This window comes from Triturus cristatus, chromosome 3_2 (genome assembly GCF_964204655.1).
Source record: "Triturus cristatus chromosome 3_2, aTriCri1.1, whole genome shotgun sequence".
Classification (NCBI taxonomy): domain Eukaryota; kingdom Metazoa; phylum Chordata; class Amphibia; order Caudata; family Salamandridae; genus Triturus; species Triturus cristatus.
This window is the reverse complement of record NC_140584.1, coordinates 997,035,179-997,055,433: the sequence shown is the minus strand read 5'-3', so window position 1 is coordinate 997,055,433 and position 20,255 is coordinate 997,035,179. Positions and strand designations below refer to the sequence as shown.

Below are 20,255 nucleotides of genomic sequence, written 5' to 3'. Positions count from 1 at the left end.
TCCTCCGGGAGTGGGGACTGCTGTGGAATCTATTCACAAGGTGAGGAATCCACTGGCAGATGTATCCATCAGAAGAACAAGTTACTTACCTTCGGTAACGCTTTTTCTGGTGGATACGGTATCTGCCTGTGGATTCCTCACTGACCCACCCGCCTCCCCGTTGTCCATCCTTCTATACCAGTGACTCTATGACGGTAATTCTATTGATGATTTCAAATGTATTTATGACTGTCAAGGACATTGGGTTATTTCTAGTGCTTTGATGTTTCTTCTCCGCACTGTGTGTGTTGATATGCATATTGTGTACTGTGTATGCTGTTTATGTACATATTGCTGTCAGTCCGTCCGTGTGCCTCGAAGGCACGGAAAAAAGGGGCGGAACTGACGTCATCACGCCGAGGAGGTCTTCTTATGGAGCCGGTGACGTCAGCGGAGTCGCGAGCGGAGCCGTGCCTCTGTGACGTCATCTTCGACCCCATCGGCGTGGACTGCTACAAAAGTTTCCGAATGTTGCTGGCGCAGGGGATATTCACAAGGTGAGGAATCCACAGGCAGAAACTGTATCCACCAGAAAAAGCGTTACCGAAGGTAAGTAACTTGTTCATATGAAATAGTAATGATTTACAGCTGAAGGCTGGTAGCATGCAGCGACACTGACTCAGCAGGACAAATGGTGATCTGGGCTCTTGAGAGACGAGAATAGTGGGTGATGTGCGGTGGCATCCAAGATGGCTGACATCTGTGGTCGATGGAGGAGCTGCGGAGGTGATTCTGGTGCCCCCCCTGCTTCACACCCCACTGGGGGTGGGTGCCCTCCCTCCGTGGCAGCAGATTGGAATGAAACCGTTTAAGCATCCTCCATCAAGGACCTACTACAGGCCCACAGAACTGACTGGAGCATATGTTGGGAGGTGGATTTTTTGCCAGTTCCAGGTCCTTGCTTCTAAACTTACTCACATTCTGTAATTAAGCTACAACACGAGTTATGCAGCAAAACTCTCAGAATTAGCCAATGGTCCCATTAGTGAAGGTATGTCTGAATTATCGGGGCCTTAACTCCCTGATCAAATGCAGGCAATACTCTAATAGCTTAAACTTAAGCAGGTCGACTTAGCCTTGCTGCAAGAGAGCTACTTGCTTTCCAAGGATGTGGCGTGTTTCTGCTCATACTGGTTCCCCACTCAGGTTCACCCTTCCCACACAAGTAAAACTAGGTATGGCCATCCTACTTCGTAGGGTCTTGGACCGCAAAATAGAAGCCAAATATTAGGACAAAGAGGGTTACTATGTGGGCATTGGAGAGAAATTGGGCCAGGTAACATTGGCTTTGACCTCTGTTTACGTCCCCAGCAGAAATGCAGAGTTTTCTTTGTTGATTTTTTTTTTTTTTTCCCTTGTCTGGTCAATTTCCCAACAGGAGATTTGATTGTAGGGGGATGACTTCAACAAGATGTTATACCCAGTTGATGATCCCTTGTGAGACCAAGCATAATTCTCCCTCATCACTCGTCCAGTCAGTCTTCATTGTTGTAAACCTAGTTGACATCTAGCACCTGCATCACAATGACAGGGACAACAGGTTTCCCAGTATCCATAAATCCTGCTCCAGGATCGACTTTCTTGATTTCTAGAAGTTTGCAATCCAATAAACTAGACTGTTCCCTCTTATTCAAGGTGTCTGACCACATGCCCCTCCCCCAGAAACCTCATCCTTGTCCACGACTAGTTGGCAATATTCTAGGGTCCCAATGACTTTTGGAAGGGTTGTGGGGTAAGGAGACACGCTGCTACATTCTTGGCAATCCTGCATACATATCCAAGCGCATTGGAGAGAAACCTTATCACGTACGAAAGCAATGTTCATTTCACTACCAACCCAACCCTTTCGGTTTCTAATGGTAGACCTAGGAGAGAATAGTATTGTTAGAAGGCGACCTCAGAGGAGACAGGGAGGTTACCTGAGCACCCTGAGACCTACCCTCGGGGTATCGTAGCCGGGCACTGGCGGGAGACTCCTCAGGGGAAGAGTCTCGTGTCTAGGATCGTACACACTGCACCACACGACAAAGAGACACCTCACCGTATGTTCTTGGGAACAGATCTTTATCTAATCAGCTTTGTAGGATCTTTATGATCAACAAGGTGGATATTTACAAATAGAGCACGGGCTTAGAGTCTCGGTAGGGATAGGGGGTAGCGGGACAGTCTTTGGGGATCCGGATCAATGCAGGGACGTACCCGTCGCACAGCTCACAATCCTCGAGCAGGGGGGATACGCTGTGGTCATTGGGGTCCAGCCGGACCGAGGGAGTCTTTAGGAGCCGGGAGTCACTCAGCAGGGCTCAAGCACAAGGTCGGAGGTCTTACGATCTTCAGGGGAGCCGCGAGTCACTCAGCAGGGCTCAAGCACAGGGTCGGAGGTCTTACGATCTTCAGGGGAGCCGCGAGTCACTCAGCAGGGCTCAAGTGTTCCAAGGTTGCAAGGGAGCCGCGACCACGTCAGCAGGGCTCTCGTCGTTCCAGAGTCGAATCTGCCGGATAGTCCCAGAGCACCCCTTGTTATAGGTAAACTCCTCTTTGATGTCCGGAGTCTGTGTAGGCAGGGGTCTTAGCACCTGGGGGTCGCTTGTTGGAGCTTCCTGCCATGTCGTCCTTTGATCCTTTCAGGGCCGGGTCGGGAGGAGTCCCAGACACACAGCAGGCGTGGAGCCAGCCCTCAGGGAGGCCGGAAGGCCGATCGAAACCCATCTCCCAAGGGGAGGTCAGAGGTGCGATGGAAACTGCTCCTCCCTCTCGCACTCCGTGGGAGCACGATGTCCTCCAGCCGGGGCGGTGCCTCTAGGCCTGGGTTGCGCTGGAGCCGGGCGGCCATTGTAGGTGCATGAAGTGGGCACGTGGGCTCTGTGGTGCTGGGAAGATGGAGGGCACGGACGGGGAAGTCCGGGTCGGGTGTGTGTGGGTTCTGGCGGGAAGGACCGGCTAGGCCGTGTACTCGGGGCTGAATGAGGTGCACGGGTCAGGGTGTGTGGCTAGGGGTCAGGGATGGCCATGCCACAAGGCCGGGTCTAACAAGTATATTACCTCTGACCACTCTAGTGGGGAAACTTATCTCCCATCTACTGCTCAGATAGGCTAAGTATAGCCCTTATCTGGAAATTGCCAACAACACACCAGATCACATGTGTTGGAGATGTATGGTCCAAAGGGTTCATAAATTTGAAATGATTTGAATCTGATCTGTTACTCATATGAAAAGAGGTCATACGCTGGGAGGCAATATTCCAATCCTCTCTGTGACTTTGTTGCCCTGGAATATGTGATTCCCTACCTGAAGACGATAATAGTGCTTCAAACCCCTAGGGAATGTTATGCTGAAGGATTGCTTGCAGATGCAAACTGGTTCTTGCTTGTGGTTGGCTGTCGACGCGACAGTGTTGACTCCCATTACTTTCTCGTTCTGCTTCATTGCTTTCTCCCTTTCTTTCCCTTTTTGTCAAATCTATAAATGTGGAATCTGATAATGTAAAAACAAGCATTACAAAACGTAAAATAAAGTTATTTTAAAAAAAAACTGAAGCAAGGTAGGCATCTGCTTCAGAAATTGAAAAGGAGCAGCTCCACTCACTTGTGGTAATTTATTTTTAGTTTTTAAACGTTGTATAGTCTCCAAGTCTTGAACTCTGCCATTCCTTAACTGCAGTATCAAACGTTTTCAAAGCATTTTTCAATTCAATCCATGCCTTAGGATGGCTGTATAAATAACAATTGATCTCCCCTTCATGCCCCCCTTTCTGGAAATCTTTTTGGTTCTTCTTTTTGTATAAGCCATAAGCATGTACATCCTGACACTGTTTATGCATTGTCTCTTCTGTTGAAAGATGAAAAGGATCATGTACCCTTTATTGTCAGTTATCTTGTAAAACTGTATTTTCTACAAAGATATGAGGATTGAGTTACTATGACCCCTTAAGAAGCCTCCTCCTAGACACTGCAACCATCACTGAGATGCCCTCTCATCCCTGGTCATAGCAATGGTAATTTAAAGGGAAACTCCCATTCCTTAATTGGAGAGACCCCCATTTTTTTTTTTGATCACAGGAAAAAAGATGACTACGTGTCCATTTCCTTGCAGACCCGATTTTGAGGATCTTGCACATTAGATAATCTTGTACACTAAGGTAATTACAAACTGAGAATAGGTAAATCCTGAATGACGTCTCCAAAGGATCAGTGGGACACCTTACTCAACAACCTCTCCAGCAATGATTCCCTTAAGGGTTTAGCTATTGACCATATCAACTTTTAGAAGATGGCGGCCAAAGGAACCCTATTGTGGTTAAGTTTGTTTCACCACACTATTGCTTGACATCAAAACTGATACTGCGAACGCTGTTTTTTGAGCCAGTGATAGGCAGTTTTCTTACTGCAGCATCAACCGTGCTGTTAGTCCAGCTTGTTTGGAAACAGAATGGCTCAAAAACAAGCTGTACCTTCTCATCTCCCTTCCACCTTTAGGACAAACCCCCTTGTTCTAGCATCCTTTCATTTCTTTTCTGTACTACTGCAAAATGAAATGGGATTTGTGGTACCTCATATGTATTAATGACAGCCAGCCTATTCATTTTGTTCTATCACTATGAATGTCAAATATGGTAGTCTTTCAAGGGTTTTGCAGAATTCCTTCCCAGATATATTCTGGTATGATTGTTAATACCTAATCAATTCATGTACTAGTATACTGTCTGCAAGCTTTATGGAATAAGTTTTACAGGAGAGGCTCCGCCTAAAAACAAATTGTATCTTGTGCATATAAAGATTTTCTACACTGTCAAGAGATCACCCCTGCTGGCATTGATGGCATAATGCATTTTATTTATCGCAATGCTGGTCTAAATGAGTTATCATTATTGAGAGAGACAGACCGATTTTATTTATTAGCATAACTCTTCAGCTTTCATTTTGACGCCTGGAAAATATCGAGAGACATTATGCTTGCATGGTAAAAATGATTGATGCATCCATGAGGATGTCAGTTACCAGGACTGTTGTGGCAAAATAGATCCAATATACATAAAAACAAGTGTCCGGCATTAAAAATGGTGTCCCAAGTAGTAAACCACAGAGTTAGGTAGATTATCATTTTACAATGGATATTGAGCTTGAGATAATCAAAGGTACAATTCAAAGACATCCTCACCCAAGGACTTTCAAACAGTTTTTTTTTTTAATTATAAATACATTTATGCTTACCAATAAAAATACAAACTAGGTACAGCATAAGATCAGGATCGTGAACCCTGCAGCTTTGCACCTTTAAAAAGTGGCCTTTAGGATCCCTAATCTTCTTGTTGGCCATGGCAGTCTTACTTTAGTGCCCCTAGGGTGTTTTTGCTAGATTGATTGTGGTCATAGCTTCGACCTGCTTCAGAATTACAGGTGCAGCATGTGCTTATTATCTATAAAATGGCCATGGAATTAGCTGTGGCATGTACTCATATCTTCCAGAATACCCTTTCTGAGCTTGAAGCTTCTCCTCTCCGTTAAATAGTATGATTGAATTAAGACTCCTAATTTGTTATGTTTGTTTCCACTACTAAGCATAATCTTTCCTAGTAACTACATAGAGTAGGGAGACAAGTCAAAGTTAATAATACCTGCATGTGTGATTGAAGTACTGGCACTCCTTGCGCTCGCTACCTCCACATCACCTGCTGTAAAGCGTCTTTTTGCATGACATAAACAGTACTGGACCTTGGTTAAAGAGAGAGCGTTATATGGAGTCTGGTATGGCACATAAATGCATGGTCCCTTATTAAGTCTGGCATGGCAGCAAAGCTGTCTGCAATTGCTGCTGTTCATTTCTTTAAAATGTATATGTTTGGGCTTTGGCTCCACCCAAAGGTGTTAAATTCACCTTCGGTTGCCTCTCGATGATACATTGTGTGCTGCAAGCAATAATTTTTTTTTTTGCTTTCGTTGCTGTAGGCTCTTTGACAGGACTAAATATGCAAGCCAGGCCCTCTAGTTTTGTCTGTGCTTGTTAATAAAACAGGACTTTGCTTTACACTTTTGCCAGTTACCATAATCTGACTATTTTTTGCTGGTGAATGTATCTTTACATTCCTTGGACGTCACTCAGTATTTGTGGTATTACTTAAACGAGTAAGATTTGAGATATTTGGAAACCAGCCCTGGCACACATTTGTAATCATTGCATCATGTCAATAACATCAGTTTCAAAAGAATATATAAGGAAGAATAAACAGTTTAATAATATTTCTTGTTGAGACTCCAGCCAACACGTGTTTCGTCGTTCGGGACAAGCCACCCGCGACTTCCTCAGGGCTGGAAAACGTGCATAAACCGAATATAAGCCCAAACATTCTGGCATCAATAATACATTCATAGTTATGAGTTGTAAGTAAACCCAATTGTGCTTGTCAAATCCCCTCATATATCCCTAGAGCAAGTGCAACTGCATCCAATCTAGGACAATGTAATCGATATCTATGTCAAGAATATTTCAAACATCATGTTCTTATGTTTATTCAATGGTGTCAGACGTACCAAACAATATTGATGTACACCCTAGGGACAGATCCACCATCATTACAGGGGACTTCCAATATATATCCCCCAGTTATACGGATTTACTTTTCTCTTTTCCCTCACCCATACTTTGGATATGGGTACTTTACACTTTATGAGATTCAGAATGCTACGGGTTGATAAACCCTGATTACTTATCCGACCTTAAATCGGGTAGTGCATAAACCAATTTGTCAAATTATTTTGGCAAATATTGATTTAATATGTTGGATACTAATCACTGATTCTATGCATTGCAAAAATCTTTTTCAAAGTCTTCTCGTTTCGATTTTTAAACGGTTTATTATTCCTTATATATTCTTTTGAAACTGATGTTATTGACATGATGCAATGATTACAAATGTGTGCCAGGGCTTGTTTCCAAATTTGCATGGATCTGTTGATCTGAATGGTGAGGTGTTAGATGATTACCTCCTCCCTGGGCACCTATAGCATAAATAATTTAGCTACGAAATACTTCACTTAGTGAGCGCCATTTCCATCCAGTTTACAATCATCCCAACTAGTAGTCAAGATTTGAGATATCTTTGGAAATGGTGCTGGTGCTGCTCTATACAAGGTACAGTTTGCCTATTAAATGCATTTGATGTCTAAATTCCAATTCTCGTTGTGAGCATACCTCAAAATGTTCAGTAGTTTGCCCCCATATATTTATATTGGGGATGTATGTTTTTAAAGACTGTTTAAGTATTCTTGTAGACTCTCTGGACACATTCAAAGGTTGTGAATCTAATGAAACTATCTAAGATTACTTAAATTGCTTAAGATGAGTAAAGGTCCCCAAGCACTGTTCCTCCGCTAACAGGACTGATTCTTGAAAGAGTGAAAAATTGCTAAATCTGCCTAAAGGGAACCTCTGCATGCTTCACTGGGATATGAAATTTGGTTTGAGGTGGGAAAAATATGTAAATCTCATACAGTAAAAAATAAAATAATTATGTTTGGAGTTAGTATTTTTATGTATATGTGGGGTTTTCTAAAATGCTACATGCTATTGGACAAAATTGTCACTTTTCAGTCAGATGTTTAAAAAAAAAAAAACAGGTTTTGAAAGAGTAGCACATAGTGACAGCAAATTGCAAGATAACTCGTGTGATCCGAAGCGCTGCAAGGCAGAGATCAGCCAGGTGTCAGATGGTGTATAAAGATACCCTTAAAAGCAAAGCAATTCAGATACAAGAAAGTCATCGGCTTACCCGAAAGGTGAAGGGCTCCAATGGAGACCAAGAGGGAGGTCAAGGTTCCACAGACTGTCCAGGATGACCATGGGGCCATCACTGGACCTTAGAGAAGGCATGAATGAAGCAGTTCCTAGCGGACAGCAGACCATGTCAGAGAGGAATCTACTCTGTGTCAGCCAATCCCATAAATGGTTGCAGTGCCATCGCCTTCTTGAAAACCACCACCGCCATTGGAAACCGTCAAAAAATAGAACATCGGCGACAGATGGACTGCTTGGATAGACATTTGATGATTTTTTTGATCGTCTAGAAGAAACAGATAACAAGATTGTCAAATATCTTAAGAATCTTGCTGGTGAAGATGTAAAAGAAAATGCTGCGAGTTGTTGAAATTATATACTGTCAAATCAAAGAAGCCTTGAATCTTAAGTTCAATTCAGTGCCAAATGTAGATTACCAAAGGTAGATTTTCAGTCAAGAACGATAAAGTTGGTAAACATCGATGAACTTGTTGAGATACTCGATATGCTTATCAAACACTGAATTTAATATTCAGTTTCTACATCCTAGTAATTGAAGGATGCCTGTTAAATTCAGACAACAAATGCAGAGAAAAAGCTCTTAATGTGGAGCATGTGCTCAGAGCTGAAGAGTGTGCCGATCGACAAGCTGCTGGCATAGAGGCCAGGGGTGAGTTAGTCACGAACATGAAAAGTATGCAAAAGCACAAGACCGAAGGACACAATGAAGACTCTACAGAAAAATAATTTGTTCTTCAGGTGTGTATTTTTGTTTCCACACAAAGATAAATATCCTGCCATTGGACAGATTTGCAAAGGCTGTGGGAAGGAGAACATTTGTGCAACGGTTTGCAGGGTGATGGAAAGTGCATCATGACTATGAAAATGGGGATCTTTTTCAATACACCCCTAATTTGTGCCTGGCTTTTGATGCAACTTTGACTGTAGAGTACTGGGTGCCTGCTGCCCAGGTTCCCAGTACCAGTGTTTCTCTTCCCCCCCCCCCCCCCCCCCCCATCCCCCCCCTCCTAAAAATGTCCACAATTGGTACTTCTGCCCCTCTGAATGCCCCTAGTTAGTGGTACCCAGGTCCTGGAAGCTGTGGAGTGTCCCATGGGACCATGCCACTGCCCCTAGCATGCCCCTAGGCATGCTAGGGGCAGGATCGCCAGAGATCACTGTACAGGTGAGCCACTCACTCAGGCCGAGGGCATTGGGTGCAGAGTGGACAGGAGACACAGATCCACCTGGATCCAGAGTCCTTGGAGTAACCACTCTCCAACCAGTGGTCCACAAACATGCCTGTATGTGGCAGGACGCGCCCACACCACGGTCAGTAGGTTTTCAGGGGGCACTTCTGAGGTTCCCTCTGAGGACTTGTAATAAATCCACACTGATGCCAGTGTTAGATTTATTAAAAGAAGGAGATGTTTGGGAACAAAGACTTCTGGTTTCAGTGAAACCACTCTGGTGCTGTGGAAATCTAGTTGTGAAGTTCCCAGCCCAAGTACTTTCTATGAAGGGTACCCTGATCGTGAGTAGTTTTTGTAGATTACTCCGTGAAAACTCTAGGGGGTTGGGTAAGTGGTAACCATGTACTTTATTATGATGGGCTTTATAATTTGATAATGAAAGCACATCTGTCCAGTAATTGTGTGCAGGAAACGTTGTGGCAATACATAGTAGAACTGGGACAAGTCTCTTCCCAAACGTTGGTGAGGAAAACTGAACATTGGTTAAGAACCAGAGTATCCAAAGCTAGACCTGGGGGTGATGACCAACAGGGTCTCTAGGTGCTGGAGGGAGGTGGGGGGAGCCAGGTCTTCAGCGCCTTCCTGAGGGTGTTCAAGGAGGGGGCACGTCTGATGTTGGCGGAGAGTTCGTTCCAGGTCTTGACCACAACGTAGGAGAAACATCTTACCCCCCATGGAGGAGTAGAGTACGATGCTGAGGTTCTTTGCGTGCGGAGGGCCCCCAGGTGGTGTTCCACGCCGAACGGGTGGTTCCGAGGACTTCTGTCTTCTCTGAGTTGAGTTTTAAGCAGCTGTTGTTCATCCAGGCTGCGACGTCCTGCATTCCTTCCTGGAAGTTGAGTCTGGTGGTGGGGTCCTTGGTGAGGGAGAGTATGAGCTGGGTATCGTCGGTGTAGGAGACTATGCTGAGGCCGTGTCGTCGGATGAAGGCGGCCATGTAGATGTTGAAGAGGGTTGGGCTGAGTGATTATCCCTGTGGGACTCCGCAGATTATTTCTGTGGGTTGGGAGAGGAAGGGTGTCAGTCTGATCCTTTGGCTTCTGCCGGTGAGGAACGATCTATCTGTGAGTGTCTGATGGGATGACTGTGTCGAAGGCTGCTGATGGGTCGAGTAGAATCAGGGCCACGGTGTGGCCTTGGTCGAGGAGGGCGTGGATGGGCCCAAAGATGCATCACAGACAAACTGGGTACCAAGGTCTTACCTTATTGGGATCCCAGTAGGGCATGGTGTCACAACTGTCAAGACAGTTGTGACACGCCAAGGACCCTAGCTGTCCTAAAAACCAAACCTCTAGTGTAACTCCAGGGGTGGTCAGTGTAAGCTTTGAGGGTGGGTCCTCAGATGAGGAGGTCCTCCTAGCCTTCAATTGGAAAGTGAGCCCAAAAGGTGAGTTGGAGATTCCACAGGGAGTAGACACTTCTACCACCTACTGATGAATTGAATCCCAACCACTGCCCTGAGCGATACCTGTGCCAGTCACACAGGTATGCACAACAGGCTTGTTCTCTCAAACCAGTACATCACAGGAGAGACGAGTAAAGGCCATCCCAGGGGGGAGTCACTGTTAGGCCTGTAGGTGTAGTACCTAACAGTAAGTGCAGGTAAGTCCCAAAAGAACAAGCAAAGAAGTGGTGCAGGAAAGGTGGTGGACAACGGTTAGCCACAGTTCCAGTGAGCCGTGGAGGTTCCACACCAGTTGAGGACAACTTCAAAGTTGGCACTGATGGAGTCCTGCCTGACCTACAAAGACCTATTCAGTCAACTGTCCAGCTTGAGTTGGTGGCTCCTTAGCTGATAGAAAAGAGTGGAAGTAGGGTGCTCACTTCCAGAAGTGGTAGAATACATGCCCATAAGGTCAAGTAACCACACCTGTTGAGGCAAATCAACACCAAGCTAGGTAGATTGTCAAAGTTCATCAGTATCAATATAGAGTGAAATTGAAGAAGGTTGATCAATGTCAATGTTTACCTCAGAAAAACGTGCTCATGTTGGACTGGCTGCATGTGAATAAAAATGCAGGGCAAACAAAAGTCGACATGAGAGCCCCAAAGTCATTCAAACATTGTCCAAAGATTACACTAAAGGGAAATGGTTGCTCAATACCTTTTTAATTATAGACAGTGGTGCGTGTATTAACATTATGCCTGAGGAGAAATGTGAGGAACTATCTCCATTGCCACAACTTACTCCATCGAAAACCAAAGTGTATACATGGGCAGTGTCAACGCCACTAAACAGTCAAGGTCCAGTTGTAGCAACAACGAAACGCAAGAAAACAAAAGTACCGGCACCCATTCATGTACTTCAAGGTGTGGCGTCAAGTGACTGTCTGATCAGTTCCAGCACAGCTGCTGATATGGGACTGATATCGGTGAACTATAACATGAATGCTCATCACTAAATATACGTCAGTTCCCTTCGTCGTTCCAGGGGTTAGGAAAACTCAAGACTATGAAAGTATAATTACAGATTGAGGACGTCTGTTGCTCAGACAGACTAATTGCGTTTAATTTACAGCAAGCTGTGGGGAAAGAACTTGAATCAAACATGATATTGAGTGTTCCACTGGTGCGTCGCCTTGGGTTTCTGCCATAATGTTAGTACCTAAAGGATGGTGAAGGAGCTGTACGCGACTGTGTCAATATGCGTTAAGCGAACAAGGCAATTGAGAACCACATACAGGTCAGCACATTGCCGATAATGCAGTTCAATGGTGCGACTGTCTTCTCTCGCCTTGATTTGAATAAAGAATATAATCCGTTGGAACTTGACGAGAATTGCAGGTACATTACAGCCATTTCTACATGTAAGTTGCCAAAATGAAATTGGTACTGCGGGATGCTTATTTTTAGCTGAAATAGATGCTAACATTGTTCTAAAATATAAATTTATCATGGTATTTGTCTTTTATTCTAATGTGTGCATGAATGTCTAGTTAGAAATTAACTAATTCATATTCCCATAACTTCCCACTTTGCTATACTTTAAGTTATACATGTATGTCACAGGACCTTTAAACCTAAAGAAAATGTTATAAACTTTTGGTTACCTTTCAAAGTCTTGAGGGATTCTAATTGTCCAGCCTGTGGACCTGCAGTGGCCACTGTGCCGCAAATGATTCTTTGTGTTGTTCGTATTCAACTTTTTTCTCTGCAGTTAGTCCACAAACGTGTGCTAGCAGTCTGGTCTATAAGATACAAATCTGAATTATGAAATGCAACTACGTTATTAAACCAGTTACAAATGCTACTAAAAATGCCCCTTTCAGTTGTAATGAGCATCACACTCCTTGTAGTAGCAAAGCACTAGTCCGGGACTGAATGTGCTCCTGTAAAGGAAAGCTTACTCCAGTATTATCTTTTAAATCCGGAGAAAGCCACTGCCATGTTCAAATAAAGTTGTATGAAAGAAGAAAATGTCTTAGTGGCTTCACTCTTTTCTAGCCCACTCTCGCTCTAATGCTTTCCAACTTCTAAATGAATGGCAAACTGACTCCTTCCTGCTCTTCTTTCTCCAGCCTCCTAACACTCTTCGAAATTTGACTGGCTTACCCCTTCATATTTCTCACCCCAACAAATAGTGGTTTTATGTCCCACTAGGGATCCATTAACATTACACTTCACCTAGAATGTCTTAGTGGTGTTGTTTAACCAATAGTCTTAGGAAAGCTTTATCATGTGACTAAGATTGTACTTAAAGGCTTATCTTCTGGACTTCTATAGCTCAACACACCCCATTGTTTCTCTCCCAGGTGCAATTGTATCTCTCCGATTATGCACATTTTGGTTATTCTCAAATGCACGAGTGCCTGGTATCTTTTCACTGTGTCTTGTTGTAACGCTTGTTGCTTGCTTTGAGCAAAAAAGATAATGCAAAATGGATTAATGAGTATTTTCCATAAATTAAACGAGTATTTCAGACCACTCTTGCAGACTGTCGGAGTGCATTTCCGGACAAATTCTAATATAATGTACGCTTCGGTTTAAGACTGCTTTGATTTCGTACTGCTAATAAAACTCTTTAAATGCAGAATTCTTGCTGCTAGGTTACATATCATTCTGATGTATTTTCAAAATAAGTGATATTTCATGTGATGTTTGCAAATGCCTTGAACATATAATACTTCGCTTTTCAAGCCTAATGGGTATGATTTCAAGACCAGGCCTGCACATTCTGGTCAGACTTCAGTATTGCATTAGCAACTATACATATAGAGTATTCAGCTCGTTATGGAATGAATAATGGCAATACCCTTTATATGGCCCATAACCATTTGACGGAATGCAAGTTACTTAGACTTATTAGTAGTTTTATTTTTATCAATCCTACATTAAGATAATGTGTGTGGCAATATTGGTATGTTGTAAAGTACTACTGGCTATACCCAAAAGAATGAAACCTGTATGTGCTTTTCTTTTCAGAAAAATGGAATTGAGAAGAACCTGGGCCTGGGCAAGTTGTCTCCCTATGAAGAAAAATTGGTGGCTGGGGCCATGGACGAGCTCAAGGGCTCCATTAAGAAAGGGGAGGATTTTGTAAAAAGCCGGAAGTGAAATGTGCAGTTGTAGGAGTTAACCCTCCTTAATTTATTGAAACATCATGTCACTTTAAAGACGTTCGGACAAACCACATGCTGTAAAGAGTGCTGCATTACTAATGTATTCCACCTGCTGAGTAGTGTAGGTGATCTGAGTCTGACCATCAATAAAAAAAATATATATATTTTGTCAGAGTAAAAATGATAACTTTTGGTGTTTAACGATCTCAGTCTATCTGCTCTAGAACTGACATTTGTGGCCGTATCCTGGATTTCTAAACTTCTAAAGATGTAAACCTTACCTGCTAATTGTTGCTCGTGTTCTAGTCCAATCGCACACATCGGATAACACCTGCTTCGCTTTTAAGCACCGTAGTAGAAACAGACTGAAAAATTAATGACCAATTCTCCGGAACCATCTTCAGGGTGAAGAACTGTGTTTTATATATTTAAAAAACTTACTCTGAAGAAACGTCGGCAGGAACAGTGGCATAGAATGGACAGGGTTTCAGGTTGATCAGCCAGTATGGGCAATTTTTTAGGTCTCGCCTGACCCAGCGCATGCGCTGGTCTGGCGAGACTTATTGAGAGGGCTCCAAAAAGTGCTACCAGGCCAGCCTAGAGCTACAGTGCGCGGGCGTGTGCACTTTACTGCGATTACTTTCACGAAAGCACGGCCGCTTTGATGTTTGATCGCGATCCCACGTCTTGGCATAGCCAATACGTCTCGCTTTTGGGACCTTAGAAGTATTTAGTTATGCAACTGTTGCATGGCTAAACACTTGTAAGGTCCCATAGGTGAGACCTATTGGCTATGCCAATGCTTGTTTTACTAGTGTTTGAAGTATTTCCTATTTCAATTGGAGATGACCAAGTTGGGTCATGGGGGAGGGGGCATGAGGGGGGCCCTCAGCATTGGTACTTAAAGATAAATGCAGTGTCTCGTATTTGGTTGGAATAGAATATTGTTCCTTTCAATTGTCAAAGTAGGAGGGTATGTTTGTTCAGTTTTTGGAAACTTGATGTGCTTAAGGCCAAATCATTCAAACACTGTTCTGTGGACCATTCCAAGCAGGCCTGTGTTTGTAGTGGGTACAGCATCATGCTTGACCGTTTTATGGAGTGTAGAGTACTCTCCTAGTCTGAAATGCAGATGGCTTTGCCATGTTAACTCTGCATTGTCCACAATTTAGTGCCTCTAACCCCAAACAAGGCGCTGCTTTATTGTCTAACACTTGAATATAGGTCACTGAAACCTGTCTGGAACTGCTATCTTGAGCACTGAAGTTTGCAGACTTGTTTCCCCCTCCAGGGATGAGGGATATGCAGGTATGTAGGTCTTCTACACTTGAGTGGAGTTAGCACTTGGGACATTTTTTTGTTTGTACACAGTGGATAACTGGGGATGAAAGAGTTCCAGAAAGTTCAGTTTTGTTGAGAGGTTTGGGTATTGCTTCTATCCCAGAGTAGCAGCATTTCTGTATTGATGGCCAGATTGTTTTAAGCTTCTGAGCCCACTGTCCAGTCACACCTTCAAATGAGAATCCCAGGCAAGGTAAAGGTGAGAGACATGTCTAAAATTGAGGTGCTCAAGTGCAGCTACTGGTATTCAACCTCAAGACCCAGGGTGAAGAGGCAACTACTGAGTGCCTCAAAGTCTAAATTGTACCTGGCTGGTCAGGATGAGATGGATTGTCATCATACTCTGTCCTGGAATTCCTCTTTGCCGATCCTTGACGCTTGAAAACACTCTGGGGGAGATGGTCGGAGGGAGTTGGGGGAGGGAATGCGCGAGAGAGGGTGAATGAGAGAGCAAGAATGAATAGATACATGCATTGTCAATCTTTTGAGAGAACCTTTACACTGACATACGACAGCTGAATTTTGCTCATTGTACTCGTGAGCGGATTCCGCCTACCCTCTTCACACTGCTCCAATTGTCCTGCTTTGTAGACCTGTATGATTTATAGCAAGCCCACCTGCAACTAGTGGTAGTTCCCCCAATAACACTTTATGCCAAATTCAGACTTGCTCATTGCTATAACCCAAACGGGTGATGCTGCTAGTGATGGACAAGAAGGTTCTGAATAAATGAAGGGCCAGTGTAACCTAACAACCAATATCCACTGAATGGTGAAGTGGGAACTGTGGGAATTTTGGCTAAAATACCTAGGCTTAGTCAAAGACCAATCAACCAAGTAGCATGATAATTATGCAAATGGCTTGTTTCAGAGAAGGTGCCTCTTCACATTCCTGTATTCTTAAGGATTAGGTCAGAGCAATGTCTTGCAGTTTTTCTCTGGAGCACCAAGATGGGCCGGACACACAACCTTTATCTTTATTTTGCATTCACTAGTTCTGAATTTTGCCATAGAATTCTTTCCCCGTTGTAGGGATAGGACTTTTTGGGGGTCCGTTTGTTTTCTTGAAATTGTAATGTTCCTCCTACATCTTACCCTCCAAGGGAAAACCCTGCTTTTATAGGTTACAGACTACTGCCTTTTATTTGTACTTGTGGTTTTTAGGCCTCGCCTAGGCTGCGTGGGGACTGTCTGTTTGAGATCTGCTGTTCCTAGAATATGGGCTTTAAGCACCGGTCATCTTTTTTAAAAGGCTCCTCTTACTGTCCTATAAAAATACAGGCTTTTTTTTTATTGGTGCATAGGCTTAGTAGTCCCTTCTTTTGGATCCTCCTATGAGGACTTCCCTGTTACATGTGCTCTTCCTCGTCCGGTTAGATGGGGAAACTTCGAGAGCCCTATTTTCTTGTTGACCTGCCTCTGCTGTTAAGTGTTCTGTTGAGTTTGTGCATGGGCTTCATGAAATTCTACTTCATTTGTGTTTGCCAGTCTTCTGTGTTTATTACTCTTCACAGCCGCTTAATCTCCCTGTGTTGAGCGCTCACAATACTGCTTTAAAAAAAAAAAAAAAAAAAGATCTTTGGTGTTTGCTGCTATGCCACCCTCTACCTGCCACACACTCCCTGCAACTCCCCCTTCCACCACTCCCCTCCCTCCCTCCCCCCCCGCCACTCCCTCCTCACCCAGCACCGATTTATTAATTTTTTTTATTATTTTTTTTTTAAAGTTTTTTTGGGTTGTATTATTTTGCAGCACTATATATGGCGTGAGCTGGACCTGAAGGTTCAGAATGCTTTACATGACCACCAGTTGCATTACAGATGGACACATTCAATATACAGCCATGGCCGACTGGTGGGGACACAGAGCTCCAGCATTTTCATATGGCCACAGTAGTAAGCAGGCAAACAGATGTGTGGGTGTGTTTGTGTCTGTACTGCCAATTAGCATGCCTTCGCCTCTGTCCAATTTACCACATGATCCATGCAGAGTACTCTTGTTGACACTGACCCCTGGTGTCAGGTTCTGTAACATCTGTTACGTGTTTGCCACTCATATTTGCTGGGAAGTAACCATCTCTTGTCATGAGGAAAGGTCAACTGTTACGAAGTACAGGCAGGGCTGGAACATTGCTGAAGTGACGGCTTGCATCATGCTTGCGTTAGTGCCTCGTTCCAGTTGTTATAGTGGCATATGTCATCATTGTCCCTTAAAAGGCAGTCAATTGCTTATCCCAGGGAAATGGTTTTTTTTTTTTTCTTTTTCTCGTACCCCCTCTTGTCATTGTGCTGCAGTTGGATGGCAATGTGAGCCTGCTCCAATAATCTGCACAGCACATTAAGGGTGCAGTACCTTATGTGGCTAATAGATGTTCCTTTAGGACTCCAGAGGGTCACCTAGTAACCTTTGGTACTGCACCCTTTCGTTTCGAGGATTTTGTATTCTTGCTTATGCTACTGCTGGGATATTTTTCACCAAAAAAATAACTAACAAACCTTGTCATTGTAACTCCAATAGCTCTAACTTTCACCATTGTGAGACTGATTGCAGTGCAAATACTTAATTTATTTTCCTTAATGATTTTTTTTGTTTTGTTTTTTTGTGCACCTCTGCTGTAGCACTTTTATGATTCTAAAAGCCGGGTGGCTGTGTTGTGCCTAATAAAGTGAATTAGGACTATGGGCATGTGGGGCCCTAGGAAATTTGACACATTACAGTGGCACACCCAAACATTGGGTGGATAGTGTTCACATCCGAGTCTACAAGGTAGTGTCCCTAGAGAACTAAAATCATTATTTCAATATAGTCCATAAGTAAGAACTGATTTTTAAAAAAGTTCGAGATTAGAAATGCTGAACGATTTTAAACATTTCCCTAGAAAAATTATCAGCCTCCATAATTCTTTTTTTTTTTTAGTTCTTTTTATTAAGTTTCACATGTGAGATATACAACAAGTAAACTTGTGGGCAATAGCTGTTATCATATAGGAGCAGATTCCGATCTCCCTGGGAGAAGGGTCTGTCCAATTCGGATCCGTAGGGTTTTCTGACCGACTCTGGCTACGAGCGCCCGAGTGCGATGCGAACAAGCGCTGACTGGCATGAGTCGCTCGGAGCCCCATTGAAGTCAATGGGAGCCTGTTCTACAACGCGTACATATGCTCCCATTGATGAAAAAGGTACATTGCGCACAAGGGTGCCCCCTGTAGTGGGGACGCGTTTATGCCACCCGCACTATATACGCTTGTGTAGGGGGGGGGACCTGTGATCGACTTGGAAGGCTACGGGTGAAGTGGGGTCCTGCACAGACCCCATACGTCTGCTTCCCGGAGCGTTTCCGCGTCAGAGGCTCTGACTCGATCCGGCTGTCCGAATCGTGCATTGCACTGGCTCGGTCGGAAATCGTCTCCATTGCACGGCACGGTTTGCTTACAGATGAAACATTAGGAGCGGTTTGGACCCGGAAACTATTCGGTCGGCAATTTCATGTTTTTTCGCATCGTCCTTGCTCGCTTGTACAGCTGGTCGAGTCAGTCGGAAAACACACGTACGTCTCGTATTTTTTCCAGCCGGATCGCATTCGGAGCCCTTGCGAGTGAGATCGGAATCGGCCCCATAGTGTCACCCGATTCAACCACATTTTTGCATAGCTACAGTGGAGAATAAAAGCCCCCCCCCCCCCCGTCTAGCGAGTATTTCCGGTACTCCCTCTTCCTACAGTAAGCTTTGTGTCCCTCCCTCCCTTCCTCCTAGTCACCTCACCCCCCTCCCCCCCCCCCCCCCCCCAACCCCTCCTTTTGACTCTACACTGATAGCCTGGTATCTTTGGTAACTCTCCAGGGTCCCCAAATCATTTCAAATTTTCATGGGCATCCCCTCACCTAGTATACTACTTTCTCAATCTCTCATGCACCAGTCTAAGTCTGTTTCCCATGCGTGTAACAAAGATTCTGTCAATGCCCCCCATTTCTGACCACGTCTTGTGTTGCTACCATAAGGGGGGTGTTGAAGAACAGAAGTGCATAGCTGTCCAATGTCTGTCCCTCCCCCGTATGCCCAAGGTGTTAAACAGCGAGGGGAGTTCTAGTGTGACCTCCAAGACTGCCAATATCCTGTGCCCTATTTTACCACAGAACGCATGTATTTTTGGGGCACCAGATTGTCCCTTTGCCTACATTCCCTTAAGCAGAGTTTGATTCGTCCCATGCAGAACATTCTGGCCCTTGCATAATACAGTTCTATGAAGAATTTTTAGTTGGCTTAGGCGGAAGCCTGCTCTTATGGCAACCTCACGGGTCTAATGGCATGCCACACCCCAGTTGTCGTCCTCCCTCCTGCACAGCTTGTGCTCCTGTTTGTCCCTGAGACCCTCCAAGGGAGGACGTCTTTTGTGCGAAAGGGAGGAGTAGAGACAGGGCACCCCATGGCTTGTTAAGGGGGCCCTCAGGACCCTTGATTCCAACTGGATCTCCTTCATTTCCTCCTGTACCATCGCCCTATGATCTTTCAGGAGAAAATGTAATTGCTGGTATCTGAGATACTGGCTCACTGTCATCTCGTATTGCTCCTTCAGGTTGGAGAAGGATTTAATGTCCGTACCTTGCTAGACGTCCCCTTTATAATGGCCCTCTCGGAATCCCACAGCGGGGTGTCCATTTCCCTTTCCAGCCCATGGCCCAGGTCATCTGTGCCATATCCTGACCACCGCAGCTGTAGGGGTCGGCTAGTCTGCCATCCCCTGATTGCTATAGAGGTGACACACATACCTCTCGGGGTCCATGCCCGTTCTGTCTGCTAACTGTGATGGTTCCTGCTGGGAGGCAAATGCCCAGTCATTGATAACCTGTAGTTGTGACGCCCAGAAATACAGCTGCAAGTCTGGAAGTGAAATGTTGCCCTACAGGGGCTTTCTAGTAAGAGAAGTCCAGGTTACCCTTGGTGGTCACCCGTCCCACAGTAGTCCTCATGTCACATCTGCCACTGCCCGAAAGAAGCCATCCGGGACCTCAAATGGGATATTTTGCAGCACATAAAGGAACTTAGGCAAGTAAATCATTTTATCAGAGACATTAAGAATCTGCTCCAGTGACCCTCTTGTACTCTATACGAGTTCAGGATTTTATCCAGATGTTCTCTGAGGAACAATTCTGGGTCCCAAGTTATGAAGATTCCCAGGCAATAAAAACCTCTGTGTCACCCTCCAGGGGGTGACTCCGGCTATCCTCCAAAGCACTCTGTCAAAGGGAATGCAATTGATTTGTGCCAGATAATGCAGATGCCCGAATAGGAGCCAA

At 44.4% G+C, this 20,255-nt stretch overlaps 1 protein-coding gene across 1 annotated transcript in view; it reads left to right on the top strand.

Moving 5' to 3' along the window:
- Positions 1 to 13,789, top strand: part of MDH2 (malate dehydrogenase 2) — a 63,937-nt gene extending 50,148 nt beyond the window's left edge. Inside the window, exon 9 of the mRNA XM_085649614.1 lies at positions 13,486 to 13,789. Within this exon, the coding sequence (XP_085505740.1) occupies positions 13,486 to 13,617 (132 nt within the window). The 3' untranslated portion in view covers positions 13,618 to 13,789. The remainder of the gene's footprint in view (positions 1 to 13,485) is intronic.
- The last annotated feature ends 6,466 nt before the right edge of the window (positions 13,790 to 20,255 follow it).